We start from the raw sequence: 20,965 nt of genomic DNA, 5'->3' as shown, positions 1-20,965 counted from the left end.
TCCATTTAAGTTCGCCCAAGATAATATGTACAGCCAGAGAAACAAGAGATTGTTTTTTTCCAACTTTTTAATGGAAGCAGCCAGGACTTGCTATAATCAGAGAGGGACTAGTCACTAGTCCTCATACCAAGTTGCATGTTGGGTCACACTTGCATAAGATCCATTGTTTTGCTTTCGAAGCAAAACGGAGTCTTGTGGTTGAAGAACTTGGGTAGAGCTGTTTAACCATCCAGCAAGTCAGCACAAGTCTTACAAAAGAACGGCTCCGACGATACTAGGGTATTAATACTACTCCTATGTTGATGCAACGTTTAATACACCCGGATTGGCTGGATGGTCGAATTGTCTCGTCTGGTAGACATCATAACTCATCTGAAACACCCTACAAAAGAATGACCCCCACTATATTAACGTACAATCTAACTCTAAGTAGATGCCACTTTTAATATGCACACGGATTAGCTAGATGATCAAATTGTTCTACTAAAGGCTTTCTCGTCTTGTCAACGTTGAACTTTTGTTGTTTAATCTCTTCTAAGAAAACTGTCGAGTCTAACTTCCGAACCACATAACTCGTGGGACACTGGACACACCTCACGAAGGAGCGAGATTCCACATCTTTACTCACCCGATCTCACATGTTTTGAGTCTACTGCCAAATAAGGATGCCGCAATAAAAAAGGGTTCCAAAGTAGGGAAAAACTTCTACCCATTTCTCTTCCCAATCCTACATTGATCCCTCGTGAGTCTGCTCGACGTATACGGACTGCCGCGCCAAGAATCCTCATCTGCCTGAGCTTTTTACTTACAACCACATATTAGCATATCTTATCAAGAATGGCGATTTTCTCACCTAAAAGTCAACTGGAGCAACAAACAATTGACTAAGTCAAATTCTACAGTCGTTTACCCTCCAAGACAACTTATAAAGCACAAGAAAGCCTTTCCTTTTCTTTTTTTTTTTCTCTCAAGAACAAATAAGAAAAACGGAGTGAAGAGTTTATTTTGCAAAAATGTATGTGACAAGGCCTCTGTCGATGTACAAAAAGTCTCCGGCTGATCTCTCTGCCTCAGCCGGAGGGTCCAAACTCCGGCATTCTTGTCGTCAAAGACGAAGAAACAATTTGCTGTTTCGAGTTATCGAATATCGATTTGATTAAAGAGCTGCCTTTCCCTCAGAACAAGAGCCTTGAGCTTTACCATGCGTCTTGGTTTTATCCCAACAGAGATCTTCAACTCCACGGAGTTTTCTTCATCCCAGTTCTTGGTCCATATGGGAAGGATAAAGGGCAAGTTTTTCTAGTCGAGTGATATTCTAATTAATGTAATTAAGTTATGGGAAGATAAATACAAACTTGTGCGCAGATGGAGAGTACAACTGATATATGGTAAATTTCAATAATGAGGTTCATAACATTTTGTTTTTAAAAAAATGGTTCATTAGATATTAGTCCTGAAAAATCATGATTTCTAAACATAAACTCATATATAATTAAAAATCCAACAAAAACCCAAAAGTCAAATAAACTGCCACATAAGAATATAAGTAACCTACTAATACAAATTATTTACAATTTTTGCCACAACCCACACTTGAAAATTAGCTTCAATCAAGGGCCTTAAAATCTAAGTAATCATCCTGACGTTTTTTCTATTTATTTATTTTTAATTTCGACAACAATCTAGTGCATTACTTTAAATAATAACTACATTATTATTCGGTGTAATTATTCTCCTTATATATAATAGTTAAACGTCCCTACTTTACTTATATAAATAATATAGTCCTATAGTTTGTAATTTACGTACATTATATAAACAAAATATTCTCATCTTTCTTTTGGCAATTTACCTATGATATATGCAAATAATATTCTCATGTTTTGTTGGTATTTTTCCTAAATTATGCAAGTAGGTAAATTAATATCATAGTAGGTAAATTATGCAAGTAGGTAAATTATGCACACGTGATTTATCTACATTTTTTATGTGAATCAAATATCTAGACTGTATTTGTAAATAATTTACCTATAGTTGGTGCTTTTCTTTTTCTTTGTCCTAAAATTACTTTACCTGCAATTTTTATCTCCTTTAATTTATATATTTTTACTTAAACAACAATTTTTTTTTTATATATTTTAAAGTACAATAATTTACCTATATATAATATGGACACATTGTAATGGTAAATTGGAATTCGAGATCCAAACTAACCAACAAATCCCTAAATTTATATGCAAAATATTATTTTTGTAAAATCATTAATTCTCCCTTACAATTTGTATAGAATTAATTGTGTACATTAAACATTCAATAAGGGCGTTTTAGGCATCTGAAAATTTTTAAATGGGTAAAGTCAAACATAATTAATGAATTTGCTTACGTGGAGTCTAGTCAATGAGTTTTATTTGAGCAAAAAATTTACGTCGGGTTTTATGTGGAGAAAATTGAGTTATAGGGGCTAAAGTCATATTTTCAGTTAAAAAAAACCACATTCTAAGGTTGCAATGTGACGACACACTGCTTTAGCTAACTGACCTAACGAGCGAGGGTTGTAACATGCAGCATGATTTTGTTTTGCCAGGAAGGGTACACAAGTGCAAACGAGGATTCCATGGACATCGAAACATGCTGCTTCGACAGCTGCACAAACGATGTACTACCGCAACGTTTTGATCCCAAGGACATGTATCAGCAATACAAGATTAATCTTCACAAAAACATTATCAATGTGTCGGGTGGTTTTGTGGCCAGATCAATGTCCAAAGATGGGTACCCTCCCGAGGCATTGTGGAGGAGAGGGTGGAAAATCACAAGCTTAGCGTCCCCCGGATTTGAACTAGGTGATGCACGGACCTAGATGCCTCCCTACGCACCCGTCTTCCGGATTTCAATTTCCCACTAAAGAATGTGGTTGTAGGGAAGTGGTACTGTCCATTCATGTTTGTTAAGGAAGAGACGCCGAAAGCGTTGATGGACATAAGTAACAGACCAATGTACTATGAGATGACACTTGAGCAGAGGTGGGAAGAAGTATTTGTGAAGGATCATAGTTTTCGACACGGTGAACGCAACGCCATTGGTGTGGATTTTGTTGTACAAAGTGAAGCGGTTATGGTGGGAGGGAGGGAAGGTGGGTGTGATGAGAAAAATGGGGATGATGATGGGGTGGTTTTGCATAGGAGTTTGAACAATGTTGGGCAAGAGACAAGCGTGCATGGGGGTGAGTTCAGCAATTTTTGAGAGGATGAAGTGGGAGCAAGGGGGGTTGGGTTGGTTTTTTTGTGTGTTGGGGGGGGGGGGGGGGGGGGAACAATCTTGGGCAAGAGACAAGCGTGCATGGGGTGAGTTCAGCAATTTTTGAGAGGATGAAGCGGGAGCAAGGGGGGTTGGGTTGTTTTTTTTTTTGTCGGGGGGGGGGGGGGGGGGGGGGGGGTGGTTTTGGTGTGGTGTGGGTGGTGTGGGGTGGGTGGTTGTGTGGGGGTAGAGAAGAAAGGAGAGTGAGGGTTGAGAGGGTTGAGGAATTTGGGGGGTTGGGTGAGTGGAAGAAGTTAGGATTTTTTGTATTGGTTGAGAGGTTTTCTTTGACGAGAATGGATGGGAGCTTGGTTTTTAGCCATGATTTCAGGCACACTAATCATAGGACTAAATGGAAATGAAAATTTCTCCTCTTTTTTTTATTTTTTTTTATTTTTTAATATCAATGCCACAAAGAAAATTTTATTGGTAACGAACAAAAAAGTTATACTTAATCCTTTTTATATTTATATATGCTATTTGTGTATAAAATTTCAGATTGGGTTTTTTTCCATAGTTCTAACGTCAAGGTTATGGATTCAGTTATGCTTTTTGAGGTACTATTTGATTTATGAAAGTGTACATTTCTTTTGTGAATCACAAGCCCAATTCATCCACGAAACACCTTTTGAGGAATGTTCACATAATTCTGATCAATGCTGTTTACAATGTTCATTGTTCACATAAAGTGTAAATTTACTTATGATCTAATGTGCAAAAGTAGAAAAATTTGTGTACTACAGTCGAATCAGGTGGATTATTCTACTCATTCACAAAAGTTCGTGATATCGGAATTTGTACTTGCATAAAGTCAGATGATATTTAAACATAGAGAATTTCATTTTTTTATAAGTGGGTTAGACAGTCTATTTAATTAATTGTCGGACACAAATTTTTTACCAAAACATGAGACTGATTCTTAGTTCAAAGCCAAATTTGTTCCAACTTACATCGTCATATGGCTCAAAAAGTCAAAAACAAGAATTATATAATATGTGATAGGGAAATTTCGTATTGACTATGAAGTGTAAGAAAATTCATGACTTCCTTAATCATTGTCAACCCACGATTGGCTGCGAGCGTTACACCTCCGCGTATTGGCAAATCTTATCAAGAACCACAGTCGCGACAAACAATTTACTAAGTCAAATTCTACAAGTCCTTTACCCTACAAGACAACTTATAAAGCACAAGAAATCCTTTTCCTTTATTCCTGAGAACAAATAGAAAAAACAGAGAGTGAAGAATAAGAATTTCTGCAAAAATGTACGTCACAAGGCCTCTGTCGATGTACAAAAAGTCTCCTGAGGATCTCTCATTACCCCCGCCAGAGGGTCCGAATTCCGGCATCTTGGTCATCCGAGATGAAGAAGCACAGCCGACATGTTGCTTTGGTCTATGCAAATCCCACGAGCTCCTTGACATGCCTTTACCTCAGAACAAGAATCTAAAGCTTCGTTATGTCACCCAAACGGGAGAAAGCCGACATGTTTCTCGTTTCTACACCGCCTTCATTCCGGTCCTTAACCAGCCTTTGGCTTCCAACCGTTACTATGCGATCCAGTCGCGTGGAAAGCTTGAAGGGTATGTATGCAATCTCAATTTGAGCTTGATATTTTTGGAGTGGCAATATCAATTCCCGTAGTAATATTATTAATATCTTTTTTGTTATCTAACTTGAAATACATTGTTAGTCCATTGTGCGACTTAATTGATTTCGGGTTCCATGTAGGCAAGCCTACACATGTTCAACAGATGAGAACTTGGGAACCTGCTGCTTCTGCACTTATGTAAAGGATGTGCCGTCACAGCCGTTCAATCCCAATAACATTTACCAGCAATATGAGATCCAGCAGAAAGGAAGATGCAATCAATTTGGGGGTTTTGTTGCCAAATCCATAGCTTCAGATGGGTACCCTCCAAAATTTCTTGGACGAAAAGGGTGGGAAATACACACCTCAACTCCCCGTGACTTCCATTTAGGTGAAGCGCTGGGTCTAGACGCTAAGCTACGCGCCCGTCTTCCAGATTTCAACTTCCCATTATCACTTACAAGCTCGAATCCGGTGGTTGTGGGGAAGTGGTATTGCCCCTTCATGTTTATTAAGGAGGGAACACCTAAAGATCAAATGAGTAGGACAAGGTTTTACGAGATGACACTTGAGCAAAGATGGGAACAAATATTCGCATGTGACGGTAATTATAGCGAAGGCAACGCCGTGGTGGTTGATGTTTTTGTTCAAAACGAGTCTGTTGCTGTTGGCAGGAACGCGGAAGCTGTGCATGAGGAGATGGATGTGGCTAATGGGGTTATGTGGTATAGGGGTTTAGACAATGTGGGGGTAAGCTTAGGAATTGTGGAGAGGATGAAATGGGAGCAACAAAGGTTTGGATGGTTTGGAGGGAACGAGAGGCAAGTGAGAGTGAAAAAAGTAGAGGAGTTTGGAGGGATGGATAAGTGGAGAAAATTTGGTTGCTATGTTTTGGTGGAGAGGTTTGTGTTGAAAAGAATGGATGGAAGCTTGGTGCTAACTTACGATTTCAGACATACTCATCATATTAGGAGCAAATGGGAATGAAATTTTTGCTCCTTTTGGTTTGTGATTGAAAATTTCATTTCATTCTGTGCTTTTAGTGGATGTAATTAATCACTCGAAGTAATATCCTTTCCATTATTTTTTTTTATTTGGACAAAAATCTTGATCATTATATAAGTACTATGAGTAGATTCATTTCACCTGTGTAATCTGCCCTTTTTAAAATAAAGGATATATTTCTTCAGCTTGATGTGTTATGAACTCATGCTATAGTACTATAGTGGGAGCAAGGGAGGGTTGGTGGGTGGGGTAGAAGAAGGGGAGTGAGAGTTGTGAGAGGGTTGAGGAGTTTTGGGGGTTGGGTGACTGGAAGAAGTTGGGGTTTTTTGTATTGGTTGAGAGGTTTTCTTTGAAGAAAATGGATGGGAGCTTGGTTTTTAGCCATGACTTCAGGCACACTCATCAGGTTAGGACTGATGGAAATGAAAATTTGTCCTGTGTTTTTTGTATTTATATATGCTAATTGTGTACAAAATTTCAGATTTTGTACCGAGAAAAAATTTCAAATTTGGAATTTTTGAACATTTTCTAGGTTATGGATTCAGTTATGCTTTTAGAGGGACTATTTGATTTATGAAATTGTAAATTTTTTTGTGAATCACAAACCCAGTTTATCCAAGAAACACCCTTTGAGGAATGTTTACATAATTTTGCTCAATGATGCCCCATGTTTTGTATAGTCAAACCATTCATTCACAAAATTATAGGGCCGTCACATTGGAATTTGTATTTACATGTAGTTAGATAGTATTTAAATATAGAGGGTTTCATTTTTTTTGTGAGTGAGTTATAATCCATTCAATCCGATTGTTGGACTTAATAATTTTTCCTAAAAATGAGAAGGATTCTTAGTTCAAAGCGAACTTTGTTACTTAGTCATATGGCTCAAAATCAAGAATTTATATTATATGTCAATGTCATATGGAGATTCCGTATTGACTAAGAATTGTAGGAAAATTCTTGTATAATTGGCAACATTGAACACAAATAAAATATTCAAAAATAACAGTCGACTAGAGCAACAAGCAATTGACTAAGTCAATTTCTACAGGTCCGTTACCCTCCAAGACAACTTATAAAGCACAAGAAATCCTTTCCTTTTTTTTTTCCTACAAACAAATAGAAAAAGGGCTTTTTTTTTTTTTTTTTGAGTATATCGGTATTTTTACATTTAAAAAAGTAAGAGTTCGGCTAAACTACACAATTAACAACTTAAAATTTTTTTAAGTGAGTCCAGTTTTCTAAGTACATGTTTTTATTTTTTAACATTCATTTTATATTTTTTTAAATATTAAAAATCAATTAAAATCTTCTAATATTATGCATTTTTCAACTCCAAAAAAATCTAATTAATATCTTATAACAAAAAAAAAAAACTAATATACTAACATAAATTTTATTTGCAAAACATTATATCCTAACTCAAGTAACAAATATATGAATATAATATACCTATAAGAAAGATATGAAACCTAACTAAAAGGTAACAAGAAATAACAAAAAAAAAAAAAAGAAATAATCAAAGAGATAATTAGGAAGACATTTGATTTTTATAATAAATCTTATCATTGAAAAGATAACTATTGATAATAAAAATAATTAAATTCAAAGAATTGGGCTTATTTTAATAAAGTAGACTATTCCTATTACTGGCTAAAAAATTAGACATATACTATTTCTATTATTGACTAAAAAATTAGACATATATCAATTTTCTCCATAAAAAATAAAATAAAATAAAATAACAACAGAGAGTGATGATTCAGAATTTCTATGAAAGTGTATGTGATAAAGTCATAATTAGATTTCAACAAGAAGTTTTGGAGGTAAGCTTCCAAAACAATAATAATGTGTCGTTTTTAACACCTCTCAACGTGATCGTCACATTGAAGATAAGTAGCCATATCAAAATTAGATGTCAACAAGAAGGAGGAGGTAAACTTCCAAACCAATAATTTGCCGTCGTAGAGAACTACAATTAGACTTAATGCACCTTTCCGACCTGGTGCGACATACAATAGAAGACACGGGTGATTAAAAAAATAAAAAAAACACTAGAAAACACGCGTTATGCCGAAAGGCCTTTTCCAACTTAAGGTAACTGAGAAATAAATGTACGAACCCCCCAGGCATTTGATGCAAATTGTCAAATTCTGACACTTTTCTTGTATCAACCGAAGATCAATCAAAATAAAGCGGAATTTTTAGTTGTGATGGGAACACAAATGATACATCACATGTTTTAATAGAAATGGTAGAAAATTTTATTTTTTTTAATTATTAACTTTTTAGTACACATATCTCATAATTTGTATAATGACACGTAATGTACTACTTGATGTACCGATTACATTGAAAAATCCCTCTAAGATTAGACCACGACGTAATTATCAGCACTTGACTAATCTCTACCGCTAAAATCACATTAGAAAATTAAATAATAGATTAAACGTCAATAGGCAGAATTACATAACAAAAGTATACTTCGTGTTACCGTAATAACTTGTATCAAGGATACAAAATTCTACGTAAGGTCATTTGATGCAAATTGTCAATTTCTGACACTTTGCTTGTATCAATCGAAGACCAATCAAGATAAGACTACGACGTAATTATCAGCATTAGACTAATCTCCACCGCTAAAATCGCCAATAGGATCCCTTCCAGATCATTTTGATAAGGATTTTGAAGATCCGTAAATCGTGTTCATTTATCGTATATCGTGGAATTAATTTTTTTCAAGTACTATTTGTGTTTAATTTTAAATAAAAATATTTAAAATAATTTTTTATCGTACGCTGTACGATGAACGAACATAATTGACGAATCTCCAAGATCCTCGCAAAGAGGATCCGGATTCCTAAAATCACATAAGAAAATTAAATAATAGCTTAAACGTCAGTATATAGACTCTCATAACATGAGTATACTTTGTGTTCTCATGATATCTCGTGCTTATGATACAAAGTTTTATGTAAGTTTTTTATGACGTGAAATTGTATTTGTAACATAAAATATCACAATATTAATATAAACGTGTCATATAAATTGCTCACCATACATCACCAGCTTTTTAAATATTTGCAGTAGCGGACAGTTTTCGGAATTACAAGAAGGTAAGCCATAAACCTAGGATATATAACGTGCAAAGGTTATAGGTGCCTTCTCAGAAGTTTGACTTCCTGAATTTCTATAAATTAAACCTCCTTGTAATCAAGTAATTTCATCAAACCAATTTGAAAGCGAGCCAATAGTTCTTTTCTTAGACGTTATTTTCTTTGCTTACAAAAATGTACGTTACAAAGCCTCTGTCTGTGTATAGAAGGTCTCCTCAGTTACTTTCTCTACCGCCCCCGGAGGGGCCAAATTCCGGTTATCTTGTACTTCATGACGACGAATCAGTCGAGATTAACTGTTGCGGATGCGAGGACAACGTGGTTAGAGGTTTGCCTTTCCCTCAGAACAAGGATTTAACCGTTGGATATGGCTCAGATGACGATGCTGTTGCCTTCAGATGGCTCAGAACACGGATATTGGCTGTTGCGGCGGTAAAAGTATTCCAAATGCTAAACCAAAACCCTTGGACCCGTCAGACATATATCAGCAATTTAGGATACTTCCCAAGGAGATGGGCAGCAGTCCTTTTTTTGCCAAGTCTGTTGATCCAGATGGTTTTCCTCCTTACTTCTTGAGGAGGAAAGGGTGGAGCGTGAGAATGAGCACGCTGGATCGTAACCAATTGGGTGAAGCCTCAGGACTCAACTCTTCACTACGAGCTAGCCTTCCCGGGTTTGATTTTCCATTATCACATGATTGCTCTGAAGTAGTGTGTGTTGGCAAGTGGTATTGTCCTTTCATGTTTGTCAAGGAAGGAGGGGTGAAGTTGAAGGACCAAATGAAATATTCCATGTACTATGAAATAAAACTTGAGCAAAGATGGGAAAAGATTTTTGACAGCGTTTATGAGAACGCCGAAGGAAAAAAGAATCCTGCTGTGTTTGTGGATGCTTTTGTTCAAAGAGAGGTGGTTTATGTGGGTGGACAGGAGGCTGTTTGGGATGAAAGAAATGCGGGTGCGGGTGATATGTTCGTGTGGTTTAAGAGTTTTCATGGGGTGGGACGGGAAACAAGTGTGGGATTGAGCATGAAAGTTTTTGAAAGAATGAAATGGGAGCAGGAAAGAGTTGGATGGGTTGGTGGGGATGAAGGGCAAGTGAGGGTGCAGAGAGTGGAAGAGTTTGGGGGAAGGGGTGGTGGCGGGTGGAAGAGATTTAGTTGTTACGTGCTAGTAGAGAGGTTTGTATTGAAGAGAATGTCTACGACAGGAAGCGCGGCAGGACTACTTGCATATGATTTCAAGCACACTCACCAGATTAGTAGAAAATGGGAATGACAAAAATTTGGTTGCTACACCTACATGTACTGAAATGAATGGACGGGAAGTTTGGTATCGAGTCATGGTTTTCAGACACGCTGATCATTGTATTTAGGGCCGAAAAAACTTCCGATTTGTCCTGTTTTCGGGTATACACTAATCGTTTTAGGTACATTATTGCAGCATTGTTCTTTTATAATGTTTCTGGACAGAATCATGAGCAGTGTATAAATAATGAGTGTTTCCATTATAATGTCTTCAATCTCAGGTCTTGCACAGAAAGACATTAAGCTTGAAAGAAACCTTAACTTCCAGCTTATGATGATCATGGAATTTTTTAACCTTCGAGATATATGCTAACATTCCGACTTAATTAGCTACGCGCCTGTCTTCCAGATTTCAACTTCCCATTATCGCTTACAAGCTCGAATCCGGTGGTTGTGAGAAAGTGGTATTGCCCCTTCATGTTTGTTAAGGAGGGAACACCAAAAGATCAAATGAGCAGGACAAGGTTTTACGAGATGACACTTGAGCAAAGATGGGAACAAATATTTGCACGTGACGTAATTACAGCGAAGGCAACGCTGTGGTGGTTGATGTTTTCATTGAAAACGTGTCTGTTGCTGTTGGTGGGAACGCGGATGCTGTGCATGAGGAGATGGATGTGGCTAATGGGGTTATGTGGTATAGGGGTTTAGACAATGTAGGGGTGAGCTTAGCAATTGTGGAGAGGATGAAGTGGGAGCAACAAAGGTTTGGAAGGTTTGGAGGGAATGAGAGGCAAGTGAGAGTGAAAAGGTTAGAGGAGTTTGGAGAGGTGGGTAAGTGGATAAAATTTGGTTGCTATGTTTTGGTAGAGAGGCTTGTGTTGAAAAGAATGGATGGAAGCTCGGTGCTAACTTCTGATTTCAAACACACTCAACACATTAGCAGCGAATGGGAATGAGATTTTTGCTCTTTTTTTGGTTTGTGATTGAAAATTTCATATGGTCATGTGCTTTTGATGGATGTAATTAATCGCTCGAAGTAATATTATTTCCTATTCGGAAGAAAATCTTGATCATTATATAATTAATATACTAAAGTACGTATTTCTTCAGCTTGATGTGTTACAAACTCATGCTAAAATATTAAAAAATAAATGCACGTGCCATACCGTACCATGTGTGACGTTCACATTGAAAAATTGAAAATTTCTCGTCAACTAGAACTTGAAGGTGAACTGCCATAGTAACAATTTGTCATTGTAAAGAAGTATAAATGCAGATTCAATGAACCCTTCCAAGCAGGTGCTACAAATTAAACAATTAAAAGAAATCCAGACATTAAGCTGAAAGATTTTTTCCAGTTTAGGGTAATTGAGAGATGTTCCTGGCATGTGCTGCAAATTGTCAACTTCTGACTTCCCAGTGAAGATAAGATCAAGATAGAATTATAATAATGACTTATTAAACTCGAAGCTACACCAGCAATTTCTGAATTATTTTCTAATTTGTAATTAGATTAACTAATCAAATAACTGAATAAGAGCATGCATCTGAAGGTTGACTTCATTACCTATAAATTAAAACTCTTTGTAATCAAGTAAATTTCATATCAAAACAAATTGAAAGTGAGCCAGTCTTCCTTAAGGCCTAATGTATGTGACAAAGCCTCTGTCTGCGTGTCGAATGTCTCCTCAGTCCCTGTCTCTACGGCCGCCGGAGGGGCCAAATTCTGGTTATCTTGTACTCCATGATGAAGAACGGGTTAAGGTAACATGCTGCGGATGCGCTGTTGGCACTGATGACGTGGTCAGAGACCTGCCTTTCCCTCAGAACTACGATATAGGTGTTGGATATGACTCGGATGAAGACGTTGTTGCCTTCATTCCAGTGCTTGATCAGCCCCTGTCTTCCAATCGATACCATGTCATACTTCGGAGTGGGAAGCATATGGGGTATGCATATACATATATGTACATCCATGCATGTTCTTCATACTTAACTTCATGTGGCGTGTTTCTGTCACATAGAAAAGTTTCCATTTACAGTTGATATAGCAATTGGTTTAAATTGCAGGGAAGCATGCACAAATTCAAGAAAAGAAGACGTGGCTGAGACTGGCTGTTGCGGCGGTAAATCTATTCCAGATGCTATGCCAAAACCGTTGGATCCGTCCGACATAAACCAGCAATTGTTTCTTTGCCAAGTCTGTTGAGCAAGAGGGGTTTCCTCCTCTCTTCTTGAGGAGAAAAGGGTGGAATGCGAGAATGAGAGGGCCGCATCATTACCAATTGAGTGAAGCCTCAGGAATCAACTCTTCTATACGAGCAAGCCTTCCGCAGTTCGATTTTCCATTATCGTATGATTTCTCTGCAGCTGTGGGTGTTGGTAAGTGGTATTGTCCTTTCATGTTTGTTAAGGAAGGAGGAGTGAATTTGAACGACCAAATGAAAAAATGTATGTTCTATGAAATTATACTTGAGCAACGATGGGAAAAGATTTTTGATAGTGCTTATAACAACGCTGAAGGAAAAGATAATGGTGTTGCGTTTGTGGATGCTCTCGTTCAAAAAGAAGCGGTTTTTGTTGACGGAAAGGAAGCTTTTTGGACTGAAAAAAATGTGGGTAAAGACAGGTTCATGTGGTTCAAGAATTATTTCAATGGTGTGGGAGGAGAAACAAGAGTGGGATTGAGCATGAAAGTTGTGGAGAGGATGAAATGGGAACAAGAAAGAGTTGGATGGATTGGTGGGGGTGAAAGGAAAGTGAGGGTGGAGAGAGTGGAAGAGTTTGAGGGGACGGGTGGTGGCGGGTGGAAGCGATTTGGTAGTTATGTATTGGTAGAGAGGTTTATATTGAAACGAATGTCAACGAATGGAAACTCGGAAGTGCTACTCACATATGAATTCAAGCACACGCACCAGATTCGAACCAAATGGGAATGACGGAAACTGAAGCGCCCGTTGCCACAATGCCACTGCCACCCTAGCCGTATCGACATTTGATTTGATGAGGAAACAATCATGAGTAGTTTCACTTCACCCGTTTTGTTCCTGCCATTTCAGTTTAAAGGATGAATTTCTTCAGCTCGACAGGATGCATTTCACTTTGTAATGTGAATTTGTAACACATGTTGGATAAGAATTAACAATCAACCAAAAAAAAAAAATATATATATATATATATATATATGTATATGTATTTATAACTCTTTAGGCTAAGGGATCTCCTTCTTTTTTTTTTTTTTTTTTTTTTTTTTTTTTTTTTTTTTTTTTTTTTTTCAGAAAATGGGAATTAGGTGTGGGTCCACTTGGAAAGGAATAGAGCCATCATGAGCAGCAGAAATAGAGGGTTCGGCCCTTGGGTCTAGGTCTGGGCTGCGTTGCAGAGAGAAAGGGTGTGGATCGCGGATTGCAGGGACATGATCGGTAGACGAGGGTTCGGCCCTTGGGTCTGTGTTTGGGTTGCGTTGCAGAGAGAAAGGGGGTTACGAGAGGAGTGAGCAAGTGGTGGTTGTGGAGAGAAGGGGCAGAGAGAGAGGGAATCGAAGAAGAAGAGGGAGGGTTCAGATAGAATTGGGTTTATTTTTTTTAAATTTAATTTTTTTTTTAATTTTTTATTATTCATGAGGGTTTCATATTGACACGTGACATCCATTCATTGTTCGTCTGGGTGTCACATCACTAGTTATTGGCTAACTTAACAGCAATTTTAACAGATGTATGAAACTGTTTCAAAATTGTGACTTCAAGTACCACTCCAGGATGAAAAAAACTTAATGTACTAAATGTTGAAAACTAAGAAACTTGAGGGTAGTAAACTAAAATTAATCCAAATTAATTATAATAATACCTTAAACGTTAATAGACGAATTTTCACGACACAAGTATACTTCGTATTATTGTGACACCTCATGTCAATCATACAAAGTTTTGTATAATTTTTTTTACCATATGAAGTTGTATTAATATTAACATAGGATGCCACAGTGTAACCATATCATATAAGTTTCTCTTCATACACTTAACTCCTTAAAAATTCTCAGGAGCAAACAGTTTTCTGAATTACAAGAGGCTAAACCATAAACCAAGGATATAACGTGCAAAGGTTATAGGTGCCTTTTCAGAAGTTTGACTTCCTGAATTTCTATAAATTAAACCTCTTCGTAATCTAGTAATTTCATCAAACCAATTTGAAAGCGAACCGATGGTTATTTTCGTAAACGTTGTCTTCTTTGCTTACAAAAGTGTATGTTACAAAGCCTCTGTCTGTGTATGGAAGGTCTCCTTAGTTACTTTCTCTAGCGTTCCGGAAGGACCAAATTCTGATTATCCTGTACTCCATGACGACGATGCGGGGACCTGGTCAACATGCCGGAGCATGCCGCATTCCGTCTGTATGCGGAATTTCAACAAAGTGGTGAAGTGCCAAAATAATAATTTGTCACTTTCAAGAATCATAATTAAAGACTTAATGCAACCTTCCAAGCAGGTGCTACATAAATAGAAGACAGACATTATGCGAAAGACTTTTTCTACGAACCTTCCTGGCATTTGCTGCAAATTGTCAATTTCTAACTCTGCTTGTATCAACACACGACCAAGCAAGACAATATTTATCAGAAAATTGATCATAATTATGACTCAAACTTGAAGTTAAGAGAAGGACTTTCATAACATGACACATTTATATACTTTTCGTTACCGTGACATCTCGTTCCAATGATTCAAAGTTCTATGTAAGTTCTATCCACAAAGTTGTATCATCATGGAATGCCAAAATAAAGTGTTGTTCTCTATACACCACCAATTTCTTTGTGAAGTACAAGTAGCTAGGAAAGGGATTCTTTCCGGATCTCTTTCTCCTAATCCATCAAATTAGGGAATCCGTATTATTGAAAAATGATCTAATGGCTGCAAACAGAGACCCACTTTAAAAGTTATAATAACTTTAGTTGTTAAATTAAATTTCAACGACATAAATCCCCTGATTTGGTGGATTAGGAAGAAGGGATTTGGAAAGAATCTCTTTCCAATTAGCTAACCTTGAACCTAGGGGTTAACACCACAAGAATAATCCAAGTACGTTCTCAGAAGTTTGACTTCCTGAATCCTATAAATTAAAACTCTTTGTAATCATGTAATTTCATCAAAACAATTTGAAAGTGAGCCAGTCTTTCTTTTCTTAAACTCTTCTTTAATTTGGTCATAAAAATGTATGTGACAAAGCCTCTGTCTGTGTATAGAAGGTCTCCTCAGTCACTGTCTCTTCCGCCCCCGGAGGGTCCAAATTCTGGTTATCTTGTACTCCATGACGACGAATCAGTCGAGATAAACTGTTGCGGATGTGAGGACGACGAGGTTAAAGGTTTGCCTTTCCCTCAGAACAAGGATTTAACAGTTGGATATGGCTCAGATGGCGATGAGGTTGCCTTCATTCCAGTGCTTAATCAACCCTTGTCCTCCAATCGATACCATGTCATACTTCGAAGAGGGCGCCATAAAGGGTACGCAGACACACACACATCCACGCATATTCTTATAGTCAAGTAATTAATATTGGAACTGATTTGATTTGCAGGGAAGCATGCACAAATACAAGGGAAGAGGACACGGATATTGGCTGTTGCGGAGGTAAAAGTATTCCAGATGCTAAACCAAAGCCATTGGATCCGTCAGACATAAATCAACAAATTGAGATAGTTCATAGGGAGAGAGAAAGCGGTCGTTTTTTTGCAAAGTCCGTTGATCCAGATGGTTTTCCTCCTTACTTCTTGAGGAGGAAAGGGTGGAACGTGAGAATGAGCACGCAGTATCGTTACCAATTGGGTGATGCCTCGGGACTCAACGCTTCGCTACGAGCTAGCCTTCCTGGGTTCTATTTTCCATTATCACATGACTGCTCTGAAGTTGTGTGTGTTGGCAAGTGGTATTGTCCTTTCATGTTTGTCAAGGAAGGCGGGGTGAAGTTGAAGGACCAAATGAAATATTCTATGTACTATGAAATAAAACTTGAGCAAAGATGGGAAAAGATTTTCGACAGCGTTAATGACAACACTGAAAGAAAAAAGAATCCTGCTGTGTTTGTGGATGCTTTTGTTCAAAGAGAGGTGGTTTATGTGGGTGGAAGGGAGGCCGTTTGGGATGAAAGAAATGCAGGTGGGGGTGATATGTTTGTGTGGTTTAAGAGTTTTGATGGGGTGGGAGGGGAAACAAGTGTGGGATTGAGCATGAAAGTTATTGAAAGAATGAAATGGGAGCAAGAAAGAGTTGGGTGGGTTGGTGGGGATGAAAGGCAAGTGAGGATGGAGAGAGTGGAAGAGTTTAGGGGGACGAGTGGTGGCGGGTGGAAGAGATTTGGTTGTTATGTGCTGGTAGAGAGGTTTGTATTGAAGAGAATGTCTACGACTGGAAGCGCTGCAGGACTACTCGCATATGATTTCAAGCACACTCACCAGATCAAGAGCAAATGGGAATGACAAAAATTTTGTTGCTGCACCTACATGTACTGGAAAGAATGGACGGGATGTTTGGTATTAAGTCATGGTTTTCAGACACGCTGATCATCATATTTAGGAACGAAAAAAATCCAATTTGTCGTGTTTTCGGGTATACACTAGTTGTTTTAGTTACATTGCTCTTCACTAATAATGCAGACTTGCATAAAGTTTTTGTAGTACTGTTCTTTTATAATGTCTCTCGACAGAATCATGAGCAGTATATGAAAAATGAGTGTTCCAATTAAAATGTCTTCAAAACGAAACCTTAATTTTCAGCCTACAGTGATCGTGGAATTTCCGAACCTTCAAGATATATGGTAAAATTCCGACTTAATTAGCTTAAGGGTATATTGAATTTTATTTAATTTATTCAGCAAAAGGGCATCTGAACTCTGAAGTTCTTTAAGCGTGCGGGTAACTATGACACAATCCGAAAGGACAAAACAAACACCAAAACACGACCCGTCACTAGAAAATTAAGGAATAGTTTATAACAAAAAAACAATTCTCACCACAAGCTTTATCTCACTAAGTGGAGTTGCATGTATGAGTCTTAGGATGATATTGCGCTCGTTTTTTCACCATGTCTTCCGTTTGTTCCAAGCACTTCATATCTTTTCCTAAAATGTCTTTCCAAGTCTTCCTACGTTTCCCTCTATCATTTTTGTCTTGAGCCTCCGTTTCATAATCTTATCTTCTAACTGGAGCATCTGTAAGTCTTTAGTTCACGCTAAACCATCTAAACCGATTCTCAAAGAATAGTTTATAAAGCTGGAAAAATCTCCACCAGCCTGTACAAAATATTAAACGGAACATATGATAGAGATGGTCTTTTCTATTAATTCTAGTATGTGTCAATCACTGTCATCCAATTCAATTCCTTTGGTAACAAGAAACCCCAACAAAACATAATGTATTTACCTCGTGCCGCCGAGGTTTTCCACCCCCCAAAAAAAAAAAAATAAAAAAAAAAATAAAAAAATAGAAAAAAAAAAAAAAGAAAAAACAACAAAACATAATGTATGCGATTTACAAGGGCTGTGTCCGTATCTAGAAGGTCCCCCGAGTCGCTTTCATTGACTAGCCTAATAATATTAAGATAATAATTAACCTTATTGATTAGCCAAAAAATTACAATCAAAGTTAGGGTTTATAGCTAATGTAGACAAAGGAACGTTACTTGGACCAGGAAACAGTTTACAAACCAATATTTATTTAAGTGAGAGAGCAGAGAAGGAGATCGATGGAGAAGATGAAACGTAAGGGGAAAATAGGGTTTTGTATTGGCCTTTCTGAAGTGAGAAAAATACAGCCGCTATATTTGCAAATTCTAGCACTTATGACAAGAAGAGAATGGCGTCGGCCTTATCTCTCTCAACAAGATCAAAGAAAGATGGCATTGGCCTTGTAATCTTTCACAAATGCCATTAAACTGGCATTGGCCTTGAATTCAACATACTTGACCTGACAACTGAAATCGAACTAATCTTTCTTGAGAACTAATATTGATCACAGATCCTCAGCAGCATTCGAAATACCATCAGCGAAAGAAGATCACCAAAGACTTGAATTCAACATACTTGACCTGACAAGTGAAATCGAACTAATCTTGAGAACTAAATAACTTTCTTGAGAACTAATCTTGATCACAGATCCTCAGCAGCATTTGAAATACCATCAGCCGATCAGCGGTAGAAGGTCAGCAAAAATCATACGATAATATTGTGAAAAAAGTTGGGTTCCACTATAAAACCAATTGGGAATATAGGGAGTAGCCTAGCCTCTTATAAGCCTTGCAAGATTTATACTTTCACCAATGGGAGACTCTTTTACTTTCATATTCTCACAAAACTGAGAAGATGGTGCCACAATGAGGAGAAATTTTTCATTATGCACGAAACATGATACACCACGTGCCATTACATAATTAAGTAGAGATAAGTTTTATTTTTTAAGTTAATTTTTTAAAACAAGTATCTCATCACTTGTATAATGACACGTGGTGCACCACTATATATTCCAGACACACTAGCTAAATAAGATATAGGCAGAGGTGGGCAGAGAAAAATTGGTCACAGCAGATTTGAACTCGGAATGGTAGGCTGATAGTGGATTAATCGGACAGTGAAGATGTAAAAGGTTGTTTTGTTCCCTCTAAAAAATTACACAAACACACACACACTGTCTTCCTCAGTCACAACGCTGTCTCTCTACCCAAATTCTAATCAAGAAATTTGAAACCAGTTTTTCTCTCCCAAAACCATGGATCTAACATTGATGGAGGAGTTAAACAAACTGAAGCTAGAAAAACCAAATTGGAAGGAGATATTGACTGAGGCGAAGAAAGAGTTGCGAGAGGTGAGAAAGGGAGTCGGCAAGGCAAGATTCATCTACAGAACTAGGGCTTTAGAAATGGCGTCTCTCTTCGAGCTGTTGCAAATAAGACCTTCGTAGAATCCAAGGCGGAGCCGAATCTTCATTGCTGAGTGTCTGAATCCGATCAATGATGTAGTTGAAGAAAGTTGGGTTCCACTATAAAACCAATTAGCAATATGGGGCAGTAGTCCGTCCATCCTCTTGTAAGTCCATGCAAGGTCTGTCCTCCCATTAATGTGAGATTCATTCTCAACACCTACACCTGTAGCAAAATTTCAAGCCAAACACGTAGACAACACAACGGGATGACGTAGAGCGCGTGTGGCCGTTTGGCTTCACACATGGGACAACCTATTACCAAGAAGAAAGTTGAGATTTCACCGTAAAACTAATTGACAATTGTTTGGGCCCAAAATATTATGATTGGGCCGAGCAGCAAGATGTGCTCGGCCCAAGGTAATGACACATGCTATAGGCCAAATAATGAAACCCGGACCAGCTGGCAGGGTCGGCCAGATCCTATCTTAAGTAGTCCAGATAAATGAGGAAAGGTCGAGGAAATCCTGGTGCGACCAGGATTCTCGACCGGCAAGGGATAAAGCCTCAAAAGGAGGAGAATTCAGAATCCCAGTAGGACGAGGATTGTTCGAGTTAAAGGTAAAACGGGACAAGGACTCCCAATCCAAATCAGAATGGGATTCAAGGAGCGAGGTGCTATAAATACAAGAAATTACGTGATGCGAGAATTATACGCGCACAAATTAAACCCTCTTTTTGACAATTGTAGTATGGATGTAAGTAGGGATCGTTCTGGACCGGGGATTAGGAGGGATTGTTAACCACTTGGATTTGACTTCAAAAACGTAAAAACAATATAAAACACTAAACTAGACTCAAAGAATGTGAAACTAAACGTTAAAACACTAAGACAAACCAAAAGACTCAAAATGCTTTAAAAACACAAACTAAAATGATTTATAACTAAATTGAACAATAAAGTAAAGGGGGATTGAGTTTTGGACGGAATTAAACTAAATGAACAAATTGCAATTAAAACATAATGTAAATATGAAATTGATGAAATGGAATGAATGGATGCTAGCCAAGGGGTTCATCTCCACACATGTTACACTTGCATAATAAAAAGATTTCTAATTGCATTTCAATAAACCATGAATTCTCAACGCTCCGGGTTAATTAGGTCCGCTTAAATTAACCGTCAAGTTTTCCTTAAGTTAATGAATTGGATGATTGCATACGACAACCCAAAGCATTCCTCACAAGTTCCCTACATGAATTGCATAATAGAGATACAAGCAAGAATCATTAAGCATCATGAAAACTATAAGTGTTGACGAGGCATTCGTTACTATGATTGCATGAAACTTATGCCAAGAATTTGTTTAACGCGATTGTTTATAAGCAACCTCCACTACTTGTGAATATAAGTTCATAACTATTACGTGAAACTCACTTATATTCTAGCGTCAAATTCATGCATGAAAATTAAGCGTCGACTCTCAATAAACATACATAAATAGATTATCAATCAAATAGTTAAACAAATTGAATTCACAACTTATGAAACGTAATTAGAAGTACTCAAATCATAATGCAAGCATAAACATATATTTCGAATCACCCCCTAGCTAAAGGGGGTTTAGTTCCTCATACGTACAAAACAAAGAGAATTGAAATTAAACATTGAAATCAAAGAAACGCCTAAACATTCCAACAACTCAAACTTGAATTGTATGAACGTTTAGGCCCTCTTCTCTTCCTCTTCGTTGTAGCATAAGGTCTAGGGATAGTTGGTTGGGGGGATGGAAGTGTGGAA

General features: G+C 37.6%; 4 protein-coding genes and 1 pseudogene across 4 annotated transcripts; all 5 read left to right on the top strand.

Moving 5' to 3' along the window:
* Positions 1–1,013: 1,013 nt before the first annotated feature.
* Positions 1,014–4,036, top strand: LOC125471346 (annotated as a pseudogene).
* A 445-nt stretch (positions 4,037–4,481) lies between these two features.
* LOC103947384 lies at positions 4,482–6,078 on the top strand. The gene is made up of 2 exons (XM_009358287.3): positions 4,482–4,881; positions 5,030–6,078. Exons 1-2 carry the CDS (start codon positions 4,562–4,564, stop codon positions 5,874–5,876), a joined length of 1,167 nt encoding a protein of 388 aa, XP_009356562.1. The 5' UTR covers positions 4,482–4,561; the 3' UTR covers positions 5,877–6,078.
* A 3,062-nt stretch (positions 6,079–9,140) lies between these two features.
* LOC108867241 lies at positions 9,141–10,977 on the top strand. Its single transcript, XM_048571452.1, has one exon. It carries the CDS (start codon positions 9,409–9,411, stop codon positions 10,285–10,287), a length of 879 nt encoding a protein of 292 aa, XP_048427409.1. The 5' UTR covers positions 9,141–9,408; the 3' UTR covers positions 10,288–10,977.
* A 901-nt stretch (positions 10,978–11,878) lies between these two features.
* Positions 11,879–13,198, top strand: LOC103947349. Its single transcript, XM_048571664.1, has 3 exons — positions 11,879–12,208; positions 12,330–12,459; positions 12,596–13,198. The coding sequence occupies exons 1-3, from the start codon at positions 11,907–11,909 to the stop codon at positions 13,196–13,198; spliced, it is 1,035 nt and encodes a 344-aa protein (XP_048427621.1). The 5' UTR covers positions 11,879–11,906.
* Positions 13,199–15,376: 2,178 nt separating this feature from the next.
* LOC103947348 lies at positions 15,377–16,928 on the top strand. The gene is made up of 2 exons (XM_048572200.1): positions 15,377–15,759; positions 15,834–16,928. Exons 1-2 carry the CDS (start codon positions 15,467–15,469, stop codon positions 16,729–16,731), a joined length of 1,191 nt encoding a protein of 396 aa, XP_048428157.1. The 5' UTR covers positions 15,377–15,466; the 3' UTR covers positions 16,732–16,928.
* Positions 16,929–20,965: the final 4,037 nt, after the last annotated feature.

This window comes from the organism of the source record quoted next, unplaced genomic scaffold (genome assembly GCF_019419815.1).
Source record: "Pyrus x bretschneideri cultivar Hongxiangsu unplaced genomic scaffold, Pyrus_bretschneideri_v1 Contig6, whole genome shotgun sequence".
Taxonomy (NCBI): domain Eukaryota; kingdom Viridiplantae; phylum Streptophyta; class Magnoliopsida; order Rosales; family Rosaceae; genus Pyrus; species Pyrus x bretschneideri.
Note: the sequence above shows the minus strand (reverse complement) of the source record. Positions and strands in the feature narration are given on the sequence as shown.

What these genes read in the sequence shown, in the direction of transcription:
- LOC103947384 (XM_009358287.3), top strand. Translation starts at nt 4,562, where the DNA reads ATGTACGTCACAAGGCCTCTGTCGATGTACAAAAAGTCTCCTGAGGAT. An exon ending in TCGCGTGGAAAGCTTGAAGG is followed by an intron (nt 4,882 to 5,029) that starts GTATGTATGCAA and finishes GGTTCCATGTAG; the next exon opens with GCAAGCCTACACATGTTCAA.
- LOC108867241 (XM_048571452.1), top strand. Translation starts at nt 9,409, where the DNA reads ATGGCTCAGAACACGGATATTGGCTGTTGCGGCGGTAAAAGTATTCCA.
- LOC103947349 (XM_048571664.1), top strand. Translation starts at nt 11,907, where the DNA reads ATGTATGTGACAAAGCCTCTGTCTGCGTGTCGAATGTCTCCTCAGTCC. An exon ending in CGGAGTGGGAAGCATATGGG is followed by an intron (nt 12,209 to 12,329) that starts GTATGCATATAC and finishes TTTAAATTGCAG; the next exon opens with GGAAGCATGCACAAATTCAA. An exon ending in AGCAATTGTTTCTTTGCCAA is followed by an intron (nt 12,460 to 12,595) that starts GTCTGTTGAGCA and finishes AGCCTTCCGCAG; the next exon opens with TTCGATTTTCCATTATCGTA.
- LOC103947348 (XM_048572200.1), top strand. Translation starts at nt 15,467, where the DNA reads ATGTATGTGACAAAGCCTCTGTCTGTGTATAGAAGGTCTCCTCAGTCA. An exon ending in CGAAGAGGGCGCCATAAAGG is followed by an intron (nt 15,760 to 15,833) that starts GTACGCAGACAC and finishes TTTGATTTGCAG; the next exon opens with GGAAGCATGCACAAATACAA.